At 43.5% G+C, this 18,225-nt stretch overlaps 1 protein-coding gene across 1 annotated transcript in view; it reads left to right on the plus strand.

Moving 5' to 3' along the window:
* Window positions 1-18,225, plus strand: part of DNAJC11 (DnaJ heat shock protein family (Hsp40) member C11) — a 204,644-nt gene that overhangs the window by 131,319 nt on the left and 55,100 nt on the right. The window contains exon 7 of the mRNA XM_044282132.1: window positions 9,998-10,071. Coding sequence (XP_044138067.1) covers window positions 9,998-10,071 — 74 coding nt within the window. The remainder of the gene's footprint in view (window positions 1-9,997; window positions 10,072-18,225) is intronic.

An 18,225-nucleotide genomic window follows, 5' to 3' on the forward strand; every position in this document is an offset into this window, starting at 1 on the left:
GGTATTAACACGCTACAGTGTTTGGGGTTTTGAGCACTTCCTCCCATTTAGGCCACTTCATTCTGTAATTTATATATATATATATATTTTTTTTCATTTAAGTAGAAGCAGCAATGGTGATTTCCTCATCTCAAGCAATTTATTGAAACAAAAGCCAACACAAGTGGTGGGTTTACCCCCACAAAAATGTCAATGTCTCAATAACTTGTCGTGTGGTCTTCAACATCAATTACAGCTTGACAACGACGCCTCATGCTGTTCTTAAGTCAACCTATTGTTTGCTGAGGCATGGAATCCCATTCTTCTTGATTGGCTGCCCTCAGGTCATTGAGGTTCTGGGGTACAGTGTTGCGAGCCTTTACATGGCAACTCCGTTTGAGGTACCCCAGTCTACAGCAGCCGTTCCCTTATGATGCGAACTCGATGAGCCGCATTGTCCTCCATGAAGATGGAATTAGGACTTTGTTGTTCATGCAGAGGCACAGTGGCTGGATTAATGATGTTATTCAAGTAGTATGGGCTTGTTACTGTACCATTCATAAAGTGTAGGGCACTTCTGTATTGACTAGACACCCCTGCACTGTAACACCACCAAAGGCAAACAGTGGCTGATGCATAGCGCTCTCCTTGACATCTCTAACATTGTTAGCGGCCATCATTTCTGCTCAGCGTTAACTGACTTTTATCAGTGAACAGCACTAAGGCCCATTGGTCCCTTGTCCATGCCTGTGCCTGGTGGTGTGGTCAGGTATCCTTGCAGGTCGTCTAGCACGCAGACAACGCTAATGTAAATGATTTTGAATAGTCTGACGTGACACTTGGGTGCTTCTCACTTCCTTTAAATGTGCCTGGAGTTCTGTGGCATTAATCATCCAGTTCTGCAGGGCATTGTTCACAATGAAGTGGTCATCAGTGTGGGATGTGGCCAAAGAACGTCCACTTCTATGCCTTTCTGTGACTCTTCCAGTCTCTTTCTATCTCTGTTACAACCTGCTGATGACACTCTAAGCTCAGTGGCCACTTCCCGACTGAGAACATAATCTTGAAGCCTCGCCATGGTGAGATACTGTTGATCAATTGTTAGGTGTCATCTTAGTCTCTTGTCAAAATGTGAACAGCATGATGAAGAGGACAGTTTATATACCAATTCTAACTGAACCAGGAAATTTATTGGACGGTTCATGGATCAAACAGCTGTTGTGAATTTTGCCGTTAAGCTCCTTGTTAGAGAACGGCAAGTTGTGCAAAAAGTACTGAAACACTGAACAGTTGGACATGTGCATTCAGAAGTTTAGAGAAGGTCACATTAAGTTCATCCTGAAATTTCAACCACAAGCCAAATATCCCTAACTTTTTTTGAGTAGTGTATGGATTGATTGATGCTTTGTCTATAATCTAGAACTTTCTTTGCTTTCTGATTTCCTTTCTCCTTCCATTATTCCCTGGATGTGATAACCAATGACCCGCCATGTAAATAGCTGATTTCCCGTTTTAATGTAGCAGGTATAAAATGTGGTTTCTGGAGAATGCATTTGCTGCTAATTGCACAGACTCTATGCAGCCAAAGGCGAATTTGTATAAAAAATTCTGTACTACAATAAGAATCCATATAACCTGCTCCTTCCCCATCAACAGAATCGGCTCTCACTGAGCATTTCAAAATGGCACACAAAATGAGCAGGAATCTTGTTGTTGTAGTAAAGGGGACACTAAATGTAAAATATATATTACAATCAATTGCCACAATATTCCACATTCCAGAGGCTAAAAACATACACCAGGCATCCATTTTCTGTTACCCCCTCCAGTGCTAATTCATGTGAAGCAATACTTTGAGGGTAACTGGTTGATCAGTTTCTAGCTGGGAGGAGACTCGCTGCAGCAGAAGGCAACAGATCAGCCCCTTTTAGCTAGGACCTGGCCCTTAGCTCATCCCAAGTTGAAGATCAATGGGTCCAACAGGAGACAGAACACTTGTTTTCTCTGCCAGATTGCTTCAAGCCTGATTGTGGAGCTTGCAGAATATCTTTGGCATCTGACAAATAGGTTTTCTCCTTCTGAGTTTTTCTCATTCATCTCAAGGTTTAGTGTCCCTTTAAGTGTTCCCTGCTCTGTCTGTAATTTTTAGTGAGTATATAAATACTGCATCTTTAACAAGCGTTTGGTACTGCTGAGACTGAAGAATGTCAGATTAACATTGAAAAGCCGATGTGAAAGTCACCCACAGTATAGAAAATGAGACTGTGGAAGCCCTCGCTCCAACTTCAAAGGCTGCGCTCAAGCAGAACTGCTGACATGGTTTAACATGAGACTCTGGAGAGCAGTCTCGAGCCACCTGTGAGACCTAAAATACAGTGGAGTGTAACCAAATGGAAATGCAAAAAAGCAGCGATTCATCCAAAGACCCTTAATTAGATTCAGAGAGGAGAAGAGTCAGTTATCAGACAGCCGGGTCTTCTCCAGAGAGACCTCTCCTCTTTTATTCCAAAGCGCCAGGCCCAGCAAAGAACTGAGACTCCCCTGCCAAGTCAAGAGATGAGATTGAATAAGATACACCAGTTATAATTTAAGGGTTGAATAGGGTCAGTGGCCCAGGGCCAGAACGCTTCCATCTAGGATGAAAGGCACAAAGACATTTAACTGATTATGTTATTCAGGAGCCGCAACCTTCCTGATCTGTGGGGTCCTACTCGGATTTTTTATATATTTTTTTTTTTGCACCCTCATCTGACTGAAGAGCGATGTCCAAGTATGAATTATGTGTTGTGGGTTTTGTATGAAATGGTGCGATTCATAACGGTAATGAATTCCGTGCGCTGATATCTGTAGCTAAGAGGCTTACGCTGCAATATTGTATGTAATCTCATTACACACTGTGGGTCATAATTGCATTTGCTGTCACTTACAGCATCGCTGTTGGCGAAGTTACTTTATTTTAACCCTGTTATGGGTTGTCAGCATGCTGCTTCCTAGTGGAGATGTAGCAGGGGTGAATTTGTCATGAACTTTGTAATTGCGCATTGAGGTATGATGATGCAGAAGATTTCTGTGCCTTCCTACAATATTCCCACAATAACGATATTAAGACATTTATCTCGATAACGATATATATCACAATAATTACCCATTTAGACGAAAGAGGGACATTATACTGTATAAGCCCCATACAGTATAATGTCTCCTTGTGTCCCCATACAGTATAATGTCGCCTTGTTGCCCCCATACAGTATACAGTAATGTCTCCTTGTGGACCCACATACTATGGGGGCACCAAGGAGACTTTACTGTATACTGTGTGGGGGCTACAAGGAGACATTATACTGTATAGGGGCTACAAGTTGTATCCCCCATACAGTATAATGTCTCTTTTTTGCCCCTATACAATATACAATAATTTCTCCTTGTTGCCCCCATAGTATGGTGGCCACAAGGAAACATTACTGTATACTGTATGAGGACAACAAGAAGACATTATACTGTATGGGGACAACAAGAAGACATTATACTGTATGGGGACAACAAGGAGACATTATACTGTGTAGGGCTTATACAGTATAATGTCTTCTTGTGGCCCCACTGTCCGACACCATGTTATGAAGCCCGAACCAGGGAGTGATCAGATTTCACTCACCAGCTTCACCGCTCTTAGTCTTAGCTCCCCGGTCCTCTTGTGTAACATGCGCTGCAACAGGTAATAATGTGTAATTTGCGCCAGACTCTGTGGCGAGGACACCGTGTGCGTCGGCGCACAAAACACATTAGTATGTGCCTACGCGGCGCCTGCTTTAGAAGAGGTCAGCGCTGTCCGATGCGAACACCCCTATGATGTCACTAAAACACTGCGGTAATTAAGAAACGGCGATAAATACCATTGTATATTGTAGATACCAGTATATCGCCCAACCCTATGCGTTCCTATGTTAAACCTTGAGTGTGAGTTGCATGGAGTAACATTGTCTGCTCCACTGCATTCAACAAACGAAGCTCTTCTTTGTCTGATTAGCTTCATGCATACTCTAACTGGTAGTAGAAATAATTGAAAATGTAGCTAGATAGCGGTTTGCAGCTCTTTATCCCAGGTGCATGTTGGTCGGGACCCTTTGTGTACTACTAATCCATTCATGGCGATGGCGGTAGCGGTAAGGTCTACGTACATCTTTAATATCTGTCGGCCGACAGCTGTCTATCCTGAATTCCCATTACACAGTTGATTCAACCAAGCATGTATGTGGTAATAATGGGGGAAGAGGAGAAAGCTGCTTCCAGACATCTCCTCACCTTAAACTGTTGACCAGTATCATATAGATCCATAGAACTTGGGATCTGTACTCTGAGCAGAGTTGTTGAAAGCAGAAATGGCAGAGCGATCTGGGCAGTGCTTCTGCCCCTTTGATTTTTCATCAAAGGCTTAGTTTCCCTATAATTATTCTGAGGGAGTTGCACTTTGATTTTTGGTGTAACTAGTACTTTTAATTCTGCATCAGCAATACGACAGACTCGGTGGTCTGTGACAGCTTGACTTTTCAGAGACGACAGGATCACATTGTACAGAGCACTAAGGGGACAATGTGTATAAAATACAGAAAGTGTTTTGCTGCATCTGTATACATCCCAGAAATGTTACGGATCACATTGTCCTTGGAATGATACTACAGGGTCAGAGGTCTAAAAAGACCCAGATCAGCTCTGACTGTGACAAATTTCACAATATCTCTCTTATTGTGGGATGCTATGTCAGCTACTGTCACTGAGGAAAACTATAATAAAAAATAGATCAGCCATTGTATATTGTTTTAAGGCCTTTTAGGATATAAAAATTAAAAAAAGTAAAAAAAAAAAATAGGACAACCAAATCAGTAGCAAAAACATACATTATATGTAAGATGAAGGGAAAAACATTTTAAAACTCTAGGATACATGACTGAAAATTAAGGGAGCCAAAATGTGAGAAAAGTGTAATCTTTGTTACAGCTTTGCAAATCATTTTGATTAAAAAAATAAAATTCTACAGCTCTTATGCATACTATTGTGTCTCCATGGTAACAGACTACAAACAAACCCTGTGTAATCTGTTCTTGCAGTCACACACCCTTTCATCTCTGCTAGCCAAAATAATTTTTATGTTCATAAAATGTTGTGGACAAATAGAAGGAAGTATGAGCACCAGATGACTACACAGTGTTTATTGCCTTTAGGAGGAAATAACTGGAGATGGGTACAAAAAATATCCCAAGAGCACAGTGGCCTCCATAAATCTTAAACAGAAGAAGTTTGGAACAACCAGGACTCTTCCTAGAGCTGGTCGCCCCACCTAAGTTTTGGGGGCAGAAGTCCCTTGAGAGGTGTCCAAGAACCTAATAGTCAGCCTGGCTGAGCTCCTAAGATCCTCTATGCATATTGGTGAAACTTTCAGAAGGTCAATCATCACTATAGCATTTCTCCAATCCTGGGCATTATGGCAGAGTGGCCAGAAATAAGTCTCTCCTCAGCACCTTAAAGGGGTTCTGCAGTTTTTTTAAACTGATTATCTATCCTCTGGATAGATCATCAGCATCTGATCGGCGGGGGTCCGACACCCGTGACCCCTGCCGATCAACTGTTTGAGAAGGCAGCGGCGCTGGCAGTAGCTTGAATAGAGCTTAGTCCTCGCCCAGGCCAGTGATACTAGTCGTGGCCGTCACTGGGTCTGTGGTAAACAGCGAGAAGGCCGCTGCGCTACTGCCAGCGCCTTTGCCTTCTCAAACAGCTGATCGGAAGGGGTCCCCGGGTTTCGGACCTCCGCCGATTAGATGCCGATGATCTATCCAGAGGATAGATCGTCAATAAAAAAAGAACCTTGCAGAACCCCTTTAAGGACTCTTAGACTGTGAGAAACAAGATTCTCTGGTCTGATGAAACAAAGATTAACTTTTTGGCCTCAATTCTAAGTGTCATGTCGGAAAGAAACCCTATCCTTTACCCAATACCTTCCCTTATTTAAGCATGTCTGTGGCAGCAACATGCTGTGGTTGTGTTTGTCGGTGGCTAGGATAGGGAGACTGGTCAGCGTTGAGGAAAAGCTGAATGGAACATTCCAGAGTGCTCTAGACCTCAGACTGGACTGCAGGTTCACTTTCCACCATGACAATGACCCTAAGTAGGCTTGAGCAAATCGAGCTTCGGATCATAAATCTGAAGTCAATTAATTCAAACACTTTGTTTTAATGCTGTCTGGAGACCTGTCTCCGTACAGCATTAAAATGTATTACCTCTGTGGAGGCAATGGTGGTTTCACCTGAAGTCGGGAGAGACTTCGGTGAATGAATTTGGTATTCGTTTCTGCATCTTTAAAAACATTTAAAATTAGCAATCCAAAGTCAGGTTTGGTACTGGCAGGTACCTTATTACCAAACCAGACTTCAGATTAGTTTTTTAAAATACTTATGCAAAGAAAGTATTAGAAAAAAAGATCAAGTGTGTTGTTTCTTGGTTAATGAATGTGCATCTAATATAATAGATGTTTATATCTCAGCCTGTCTGGACGGCCGCTGCTGACTTTTGTCAGTCTTCAGAGTGACACCATGTGGGAATATGCAAAGTAATGAAAATAATAAATAACATTTGAAGGGGTTGTCCGAGTTATTTTATTTTTTTGTTCTTTTTATGTTCCTAACTAGGCAAATATAACAACTTTGCAATTAACTCACTTTATCTGCAGTGCCTGGTTTATCAGATTTCACTGAGGGTCACATGACCTGTTATGTCAGCTTCTCTCCCTGCTCTGATAAAGTTCGTTTACAAGCCTGTAAACCAGAAGTCACTGTGCTGGCCACGCCCCCCTTTACTGCCGGGCTGTCTTCTCTCTCCTAAGGATTCTTAACCCCTTTCAGCTGCACAGACTAGGTAGCTGCAGGCAGTGACAATTCTGGGCACAGGAGCTGACAGACTAGAGAGAGCATTGCGCAAGAAGGTATGGGGAAGATCCTGTGTGTATTAGCAGTGTCATTATACAGCTGGGACTTGTAGTTCTACACTTACAAGTTGCTGTTGATTCTCCCAGCACTCAAGACAGCTCTTGTATCCACTCCCTTAGCAGTGTCATTATACAGCTGGGACTTGTAGTCCTACACATACAACATGCTGCTGATTCTCCCAGCAGGCAGACATGTCACTCAGGGCAGCTCTTGTAGCCACTCCCTTAGCAGAGCAGGGGGAGGGGCAGAGATTTGTTTTTATTGCATGTAAACAAAGGGCCAGAAAAGAACCAGGGAAGTGAGGAAATATATATATTTTTTTTTTTGCCTAAAACTTGCTTAGCTTAGTTATATATTGCTGCCCATCAGATTTTCAGTGCTATATATTTTTTTTTTCATAACTCGGACAACCCCCCTTTTAAGTTGGGGTTCTTTATGTGATCCCAGCCATATGGGGTCTGAGGGTGTGGGGAAAGGAAAGACAGTTTTTAATAATATTATTATAATGATGTCTTATATGCAATGTGTAATACAATAAGTAATAGGTTTATTCAAAAATGCCAGACTCCCTAATGGAAACCTGAAGGACCCCATTATATTCAACGAGGGTCCATCAGGTGCCATTAGTTTATGTGCCAGACCTGGCAATTGCGTTGTGGTCATTGTTCTACTTCTACAATGGAGCAGGGCTTATACAGCGAGATCTCCCATGATCTATTTATACCCAGGACTGGTCAAGCAGATATCCTCTACATCTAGAGGAAAGGTTTCTGTATCAACATAGAAAAGGATTCTTCACTGTAATGTAGTTCAACTATGGAACTCTCTGCCCGAGGAGGTGGTGATGGTGAACTTACTAAAAGGGTTTAAGAGGGGCCTGGATATATTTCTGGAGTTTAATAATATTACAGGTTGTAGTTACTAGATTTCTGGAGAAGGGTAGTTGATCCAGGGAGTTATTCTGACTGCTTCATTAGATTTGGGGAAAAAAAATTTTCCCCTAAAAGGAAGAAAATTTTCTTCTACCTCATAACAGTTTTATTTGTCTTCTGGAATAACTTTGCAGGATGACAGGCCGAACTGGATAGAGGGATCTCTCTATTTCAGCCTTACAAACTATGTTAGGGTACTTTAACACTAACGTTTTTCTTTTCCGGTGTTGAGTTCCATCACAGGAGCTCAATACTGGAAAAAAAAACGTATCGGTTTTATCCTAATGCATTCTGAATGGAGAGCATTCCGTTCAGGATGCATCAGTTCAGTCCCTCTTACGTTTTTTGGCCGGAGAAAATACTGCAGCATTCTGCAGTTTTCTCTCCAGCCAAAAATCCGGAACACTGGCCGGAATGCCGGCATTAATTTCAATTAAAATGTATTAGTGCCGGGTCCGGCATTAAATGTTCTGGCAAAACTGATCCGGTTTTCCGGTCTGCGCATGCGCAGACCTTTTAAAAGTGCAAAAAAATTAAAATACCGGATCCGTTTTTCCGGATGACACTGGAGAGACGGATCCGGTATTTCAATGCATTTGTCAGACGGATCCGCATCTGGATCCAGCAGGCAGTTGCTCTGCCACAAGTGTGAAAGTACCCTTACTATGTTACATGCATGGCTGAACATGCTTATGTATGGGAGGATCAGGAGAGCCAGCTGTTTGGCCAAAAACTATTTCATGTGTATGGCCAGCTTAAAGAACAAACATAAAGCTTCTTTATTGTGCTCTTCTTCTAATAATACAGTTTACAAAGTTTGAATACTAAAACAAAATCTGTATTCTAAGAGCTGCACGCTAATATGCTATCTTGTCTTTATAGCATCTGTTTAAGGCCTCATGCACACGACCGTACTTATGGTCCGCATCCGAACCGCAGTTTTTGCGGCTCGGTTGGGGACCCATTCACTTCAGTGGGGCCGCAAAAGATGCGGACAGCACTCCGTGTGCTGTCCCCATCCGTTGCTCCATTCCGAGGCTGCAAAAAAATAAAGCATGTCCTATTCTTTGTCTGTTTTGCGGACAAGAATAGGCATGTCTACAATGGGCCGCCCGTTCCGTTCCGCAAATTGGGGAAGGCACACGGGCGGCTTCCGTTTTTTGCGGAGCGGAAAAAAAACGTCACGGTCGTGTGCATGAGGCCTAATTTCTGAAATATTCACATGACAGAGAAGCAGTAATAGCTGTGCCTACATCATTTACAGAGAGATACAGTGAGGTAATATTATCTGTGCCTACATTATTTATACAGATTGTACCTTATTTATAGTGAGGCAGTACTATCTGTGTCTACATTATGTACAGGGTGGGGCAGGGAGGCAGTACTGTCTGTGCCTACATCATTTACTATTAGAGACAGGGAGGCAGTACTATCTGTGCCTACACCATTTACTATTAGAGACAGGGAGGCAGTACTATCTGTGCCTACATCATTTACAAGAAGAGAATGAAAGGCTAACTGTGCCCACTCCATTAACTATGAGAGACAGGAAGGCAGTACTATCAGTGGCTACATCATGTACAAGAAGAGAATGAAAGGCAGTATTATCCGTGTGTATATCATTTACAAGCAGAGACGGGCAATCAGTGTTTTCTGTGCCCACATTATTTAGTAAAGAGATGGTAAGGTAGTACTATGCCTACATACTTTACAGGAAGGCAGGACTGTCTGTAGCTACATAATTCACAGGTAGGCATTGCTGTCGTTGCCTACATCAGAGGAAGAGACGTCTTTCACAGGAGCGTGTCCTTGATGAAGAGACCACGAGGCAGTGCTATTTGTGCCTACTTTATTTTTAGGGAAAATACACTGCTTTCTCTAGCAGGATGACACCAGATTCTATTGCAAACTAAGCACAGGTGGTGGTCACTTTGCTACGACATTAGCTATTTCTGTGTAACTGTCCCCCACCATTTATAAAAGAAGGAAAAATTGAAGAATTTGTATCCAGGAATGCAGCACAGTTCAGGGACATGTGGAAGCAATACATTTTATACCAAAAATTGCAACATTCTCAAATTCTACTCATATACTTTTTGTTCTTGTTTTCAGCTAGAGTTTGGAGCTGGTGACCTTCAGGGACCCCTGTTTGGACTTAAGATTTTTCGGAATCTCACACCAAAATGGTAATTCTATGACAGTATTGTTAATATCAGTTTTAGGGTGCCCATTCATGCAGCTGAGAAGCCGTGAGTTTCACCTGTACAAGACTCGCAGCCAAAAACCATGGCAGCTGTAGTTCACATCTGTGCGGTGAACTACTACATGCACTGCTTCATGTCTGGGCAGCCATAGCGGTTACATTAAGGGCTCTTTCACGCGAGCGTGTCCTTTGCGGGAATCACGCTCCGTGTAAGAGAGCGATTGTGCGGTCTGGACTACAGAGGCACACAGCGTTATAATGTTTGATTAATCCTGTGTGCCTCTGCCTGACCTTTCTGTAATTAAATCATAGTGACAGCTTTATGTCAGTATGATTCTGTTACAGAAAGGTCAGGCAGAGGCACACAGCATTATCAATCATAATAACGCTGTGTGCCTCTGTAGTCCAGACCGCACAATCCCTCTCTCACATGGAGTGTGATTCCCGCAAGGGTCACGCTCGTGTGAAAGAACCCTAATAAAACGTAGAAATGTTTCTATTGAATGTGTAATTCAGTCCCTAAGAGCTGACCTTAGAGGCTGACACTACTAAGAGGGGAGGAGTGGCGACAACACTCAACATTTCAAGAAAGGAGACTGATGGTCATTCCGTATCGAAACATGTGTCGCTATTAGGGATGAGCGAATCGACTTCTGATGAAACATCTGAAGTCGATTCGCATAATACTTTGTTTGAATACTGTACGGGGCGAGCGATACACTATAAGAATGTATTGGCTCCTATGAGCCAAAGTTATTACTTCGCAAAATCTCGCGAGACTTCGCATAATAACTTCATAAATTAATTTCTACTGTAAAAAAAACATTTCCCAGACTCTGGTTCGGTTCCACGTGGTACCAATTAGGAGCCAATACATTCTAATACTGTACGTAGCGCTCGCTCTGTACAGTATTCAAACGAAGTGTTATACAAATTCGCTCAACCCTAGTCACTATGATCAACCCTATTGAACCAGGCATTCTACCTGGTAGGGTTGATTATGGTGACTAAAATTAGCTCTTTCTGTCTATATTACCGATGCTGTTTCATATTTTCTTTTTTTTTAATATGCAAATCATGTGTTTGAAACATGAAGATTCACCCCTTTCCAACAAGCTCCACCCCTTTTTGTGCAAGTCGAATAAAGGATAGAAACCTCATTTGCACCAGATAAAATTTGGGTCAATGTATTTTAACCCCTTCAGCCACCACTAAGGGAATGTATGGGGCCCGCTCCATACATATAATACAGAAGGCACCTAGCCGCAATGACCAGGATCGGTGATGACGCAGAACCCGGTCATTTAACCCCTCAGATGTCTTGTTGAATAGCGATTGCGGCATCAATGGAGTTAGACAGAGGGAGGCTGCTGCTTGGGGCCTGCTGAAGGTTCCCAGGCCTGTCATGGTAATCTGCCTGCAAAGCTGTGCATGAAGCATGGCTTAGCAGGCTGCGCGGCAGAAATCCATTCACCATAATAGTTCTCTGTTATGGTGTATTGGACAAGGGTTATAAACATCCCAGATTCTAGCCCCCAAAGCTAAAAGGTTAAAAAAATAAATATTGAGTTCAAATCACCAACTTTTCCTACTTTTCCATATAAAAACAAATTAAAAAAAAAAGTACAGCTAACAGGTATCGCTGCCTTTGAAAATGTCTGAACTATTAAAATTTTAAATATTTCCTGAGTGGTATACAAAAAAAATTGAAAACACGTGATTCACCATTTTTTGGTTGCCTTATTCCTGCCCAAAAATGAATAACAGTGATCAAAAAGTTGTATGTATCTCAAAAATGGTACCAATGAAAACGACAGTTTGGCCCACAAAAAAACAAGCCCTCATGCAGCTCTATAGACAGTAATATAAAAAGATTATGGCTGGCAGAATATGGCGATGCAAAGACATTTATTTTTTTAAGTTATTATTTTTTTTTAAGTAGTAAAACTAAAAAAAAATATATAAATTTTGTATCGCTATAATCGAATTGAGCTTCAGTTTCACTCCAAAGATTTACCATCACGTAAATACTTGTGTTACATGCAGATGATTGTGCTGAAGATTTCAACCTATTCATTGCAAATGTTAAATCTTTAGCATAAATTAATATGCTGCACATTTAGGAGTCGCACTGCAGGTCAATTTATGCTGCAGATTGTTTCTTGCATCATATGGATGAAATTTGGTAAAATGTCACCCACTTTACTTGAACTGTATAACCAAACTGCTGCGTATATTCTACTGTAGATGATGGTGTTTACAGTGCCTTGAAAAAGTATTCATACCCCTTGAACTTTTCCACATTTTTTTCCAAGTTACACACACAAACTCAAATGTATTTTATTGGGATTTTATGTGTTAGACGAACACAAAGTAGCATGTATGTGTGAAGTGAAAAGAAAATGATACATGGTTTTCAAAATTTTTAATCTGGAAAGTGAGGTATAAATTTGTATTCAGCTCCCTAATTCAATACTTTGTAGGACCTTATTTCGCTGTAATTACAGCCTCAAGTCTTTCGGGGTATGTCTCTACCAGCTTTGCACATTAAGAGACTGAAATTTTGGTCCATTCTTTGCAAAATAGCTCTAGCTCAGAATGAGAGAGCATCTGAACAGCAATTTTCAAGTCTTGCCACAGATTCTCAATGGAATTTAGGTCTGTGACTGGGCCATTCTAACACATGAATATGCTTTAATCTAAACCATTCCAGTGTAGCTCTGGCTGTATGTTTAGGGTCGTTGTCCTGCTGGAACGTGAATCTCCACCCCAGTCTCAAGTCTTTTGCAGCCTTTACCAGGTTTTCCACCAGCTTCCATGTCCCTGCCGAAGAAAATCATCCCTACAGCATGATGCTGCCACCACCACGTTTCATAGTGGAAATGGTTTGTTCAGGGTGATGTGCAGTGTTATTTTTCCGCCATACATAGCGTCTTGCATGTTTTAGCTTTTCTGACCAGAGCACCTTCTTCCATGTGTTTGTTGTGTCCCGTAGATGGCTTGTGGCAAACTGCAAAAGAGACTTCTTATAGCTTGCTTTCAGAAATGGCTTTATTCTTGCCACTCTTCCATAAAGGCCATAGTTGTGGAGTGCACGACTAATAGTTATCCTGTGGACAAGTTCTCCCACCTGAGCTGGGGATCTCTGCAGCACCTCCAGAGTGACCATGGGCCTCTCGGCTGCTTCTCTAATTAGTGCTCTTCTTGCCTAGGGTATCAGTTTATGTGGACAGCCATGTCCTTGTAGGTTTGCAGTTGTGCCATACTCCTTCTATTTTCAGATGATGGATTGAACAGTGCTCCGTGAGATGTTCAGAGCTTGGGATATTTTTTTTATAACCTTACCCTGCTTTACACTTCTCCACACCTTTATCCCTGACCTGTCTGGTATGTTCCTTGGTTTTTATGATGCTGTTTGATCCAAACCTCTGAGGCCTTTACAGAACAGCTGTAGTTATACTTAGAATAAATTACACACAGGTGGACTATATTTGTTAATTAGGTGACTTCTGAAGGCAATTGGTCACACTGGATTTTATTTAGGGATATCGGAGTACAGGGTGCTGAATACAACTGCACACCACACTTTTTTATTTACTAACAAGTTTGAAAACCATGAATTATTTTCTTTTCACTTCACACACAAACACACTTGCTAATTTATTGGTATTTTATGTGATGGACCAATACAAAGTATATTTAAGTTTGTGAGTGAAATGTGAAAAAATGTGAGAAAGTTCATGGGATGTGAATACTTTTTCGAGGCACGGTAAATGCTGCAGATTTTCACTGCATTGCATGTCAGGTTACATTTACACCATGTGGCCATACCCTAATATTCTATGGATTTTCTGCCCACAATTCCACAACAGAAAAAGATCCACAGCATATCCACCGTGTGTAAACATACCCTTAAACTGGCCCTAGTCATGATAACTGTCACGATCCCTACTCTCGGGTCGCGTCACTGGGGTGAATTATACTAGTGAGCTAATCACTTTACCACATAAATTCCCACCCATCTATTCTAGATGACGGAATTATGCTAACTTACTCCCCTAGATTTTAACACCCCAATATTTTCTATCACAATAGCTGCCACCGCCTATACTATAAGGCAATAGGGGCCTATACTCAGATATTCTATCAACCCAAATTTAACACTGTAACACAAGTTATCTATATGGGACCTAAAATCTTCTGAAACACTACTAGTAACGTTATTCCCTCCGAAAGAGCAAGTTCTATAAGACCACAAGGAAGGGACTTATACACATATAGTGCAGTGTAAGATACCAATATACATACAATAACAATGCAGTAAAACAGATAAAATAAAAGGGATAAAATTCCGAAGATTGGCTTACTGAGATGCAGCAGTTATATTCCAGCTGTGGGTGGGCTGTGAGGGAACCTCCCTCCTTTCGGTGCGGCCTTCTGGGACGTCTGATATTATTCAGGTTTTTGCCCCACCTTCCCAGAAGACTGACTGAGGTGGCAATATGAATCACGGCGATTCCTCGCTGTATGACAGGGACTGCGGGTACAGGTATGATCCCATATCCTGAGACGCTTCATCCCGGTCATACAAACACCAAATATGATTGAGTTATGATTTCCAGAAGGCCAGATCCTGAATACCGAGAAATGCCTCCTGTCCAGTATGGCGTCCATAGACTGCCCGAAACCCATGTCAGGCTGAAAACAATTATTAGGCTGTGGGTGCCATGAGGTTGGCGTTATGGCTTCTGATATTATTTCATTCATCTACTGAATGGGTTAGACCACCCACTGGTCTAGCAGCCAACATGTGCATTTTAAGTATCCCCCTCCCAGGTCTTTATTAGGATTCCCAAATGATTTGCAATTAGCAGGCCAGTGCTAAATGGGGGCTTCCTCTGAGAATGTGGAGTGCCTCACCTAGTCTTCAGACGGGCTGGCATCTAGAGGCACCATTTGCTTTTGCTTAATAGATCAATAGCCACTGATATATAATTGGCTTTTAATAATGTAAGTTTAGGAGAATGAGATCTATCTGTCTGTCTATCTGTCTATTCACCTCGAATTTCGTTACAATAACCATTAACAGCGAGGGCGGTCAGAGGCAAATTGTCCCATATACGACCTGCTTCCTGCTTTTTATACAAGCTGTGTAGTGTAAATTTATATCTTCCCTTGCCTAATATATCACTTGAAGATGGAATCTTTAATCCATAACAGTGATGTGCCTGGTATTGCCTCCCCCTCCCTGCTCAGAGGCGAAATGCATCCTCTTTGTCAGCCATACTCAACAGCAGCTTTAAAATCCATAATTAGGATCCTTTGGGCAGGAAAGTAAGGTCACACTTTCACAGCTGAAATGAGTCGCACTAGATTAATTTTTAAAGCAGTTTGCGTTTCTGCGAGAGGTAATTTATTTCCCATCCGGAATAAGGATATGACCCCCATAAACAGTGTCAATGTGAGACTTTGTTATTTAGGTCACTGTTTGTTTAACATCAGCATTATTCGTGTAGTAGCTACCTCTGCAGCTGGGTATGTAGGACGCCACTGTCAGAAAGATCATTGTCAGTTGACATGCAGTACCTCCCTTCTGCCGATAGAGGGCCTTGTGTCTGCTGGAAGAACTGGAGTCTCCGTGTTTCCCATAGTAGAGTCGGCCTGTGCTGATGTAGCAGGGCTGAGTTTGCCATTTGGCATAATATTCCATGAGAAGTAAAAAGGGCGTCTGATTGATACTCCGAAAACACAAAGGAAATGAATGCAAAAATGCCAACTAAACGACCCCCTGAATAGACTGAATGTCTAGCCCCTCTGTTAACTAGAAAGTACTTGGCCACTGCATCTTCTCACAGTTCTGCATGGATTTGCTTCGATTATAGTCAATGGCCGGCTCAGAAAAGGCTGAACATAAAGAAGACAGTAGCACAGGGTCTTCCTTGTGCCGCTACTACTATGTTTTAGCGATGGGAGAAAGTGATCGGAATGACTCTCACCATACGTCAGTGGCATATGCTAGGGTATGGTAGCAACCTTTATGTTTGAACCCTAATTGGTGGTGGTCTGACCTTGGTACCCCCGCTGATCTCAGCAACTTGGGTCCTGTTTCTCCCTGTATGAATGGGACAGCAGTAGGGCATGCACGCTTAAAGGGAACCTGTCACCAGTTTTATGGTGTCCTAACTAAGGGCAACATAAATAAGTGACTGATTCGCTTAGCAAAATGCTGGGTCACTTTCTTTAATTGACCCAGGCAATCTGCCAACATCTTGTATTGAAAAGCTCCAGCTCATAATGATGAGTCATGAATATTCATGAGCTTCTGACTCTCCCCGCCCACCTGCTGCTGAATGACAGTTTTTTTCCATATGAATCAGCAGTAGGTGGGCAGGGGAGTGGCTATAGCTCTGAATTAAATATACGCTGGACTCAATGACATCACGCCGGACTTGAATCAGCTCATTAGCAGGCAGCATCTTTGTGTGTATATTATGAGGTTACCATCTGTCACACCCAGTAGTGTATCTTGGTTATGTGCTGCCCTAGGCGAGACTAAACTCGGGCACCCCCCTAATATAAATTTGACCCACCCCTTCCTGTCAAGGCCAAACCCCTTTCTCTCTAAACCCCACCCCTTCCTATGTGCCATCTACGGATCCCCCTCCCCTAAATAGTGCCATCCACGGATCCCCCTCCCCTAAATAGTGCCATCCACGGATCCCCCTCCCCTAAATAGTGCCATCCACGGATCCCCCTCCCCTAAATGGTGCCATCCACGGATCCCCCGCCCCTAAATGGTGCCATCCACGGATCCCCCTCTAAACGGTGCCATCCACAGATCCCCCTCCCCTAAACGGTGCCATCCACGGATCCCCCTCCCCTAAACGGTGCCATCCACGGATCCCCCTCCCCTAAACGGTGCCATCCACGGATCCCCCTCCCCTAAACGGTGCCATCCACGGATCCCCCTCCCCTAAACGGTGCCATCCACGGATCCCCCTCCCCTAAACGGTGCCATCCACGGATCCCCCTCCCCTAAACGGTGCCATCCACGGATCCCCCTCCCCTAAACGGTGCCATCCACGGATCCCCCTCCCCTAAACGGTGCCATCCACGGATCCCCCTCCCCTAAACGGTGCCATCCACGGATCCCCCTCCCCTAAACGGTGCCATCCACGGATCCCCCTCCCCTAAACGGTGCCATCCACGGATCCCCCTCCCCTAAACGGTGCCATCCACGGATCCCCCTCCCCTAAACGGTGCCATCCACGGATCCCCCTCCCCTAAACGGTGCCATCCACGGATCCCCCTCCCCTAAACGGTGCCATCCACGGATCCCCCTCCCCTAAACGGTGCCATCCACGGATCCCCCTCCCCTAAACGGTGCCATCCACGGATCCCCCTCCCCTAAACGGTGCCATCCACGGATCCCCCTCCCCTAAATGGTGCCATCCACGGATCCCCCTCCCCTAAATGGTGCCATCCACGGATCCCCCCCTCCCCTAAATGGTGCCATCCACAGATCCCCCCCTCCCCTAAATGGTGCCATCCACAGATCCCCCCCTCCCCTAAACGGTGCCATCCACAGATTCCCCCCCCCCTCCCCTAAACGGTGCATCCACAGATTCCTCCTCCCCCTGACACTCGCAGGAAAACATTTAAAAACAAATCAGTAACCTAAACTTTATTCATTAGTGATGTCTTTACTGTATACCTTACTCTGTCTTTCAGCTTCGGTAACAGCAGGCAGTGCAGGCGGGCGGCGCTCACTCACTGACGTCACGCGCCTGCTCCTCCCACTAGGCGGCGCAGGCGCAAGACATCAGTGAGTGAGCGCCGCCCGCCCGCACTGCCTGCTGTTACCGGAGCTGAAAGACAGAGTAAGGTATACAGTAAAGACATCACTAATGAATAAAGTTTAGGTTACTGATTCGTTTTTAAATGTTTTCCTGTGAGCGGCGGGGCCCTGTATATTCTAACCCCCAGGCAAGCGTCCCGGTCACCATGGGAACGCCTGGGGGTTAGAATATACCATCGGATTTGTGTTTTCACGCTCTCACTGAGCGTGTGAAAACTCAGATCCGATGGTATATTCTAACCCCCAGACAAGCGTCCCCGTCACCATGGGAACGCCTGG

The sequence above is a fragment of the Bufo gargarizans genome, chromosome 2 (assembly GCF_014858855.1).
Source record: "Bufo gargarizans isolate SCDJY-AF-19 chromosome 2, ASM1485885v1, whole genome shotgun sequence".
In the NCBI taxonomy this organism is placed as follows: Eukaryota; Metazoa; Chordata; class Amphibia; order Anura; family Bufonidae; genus Bufo; species Bufo gargarizans.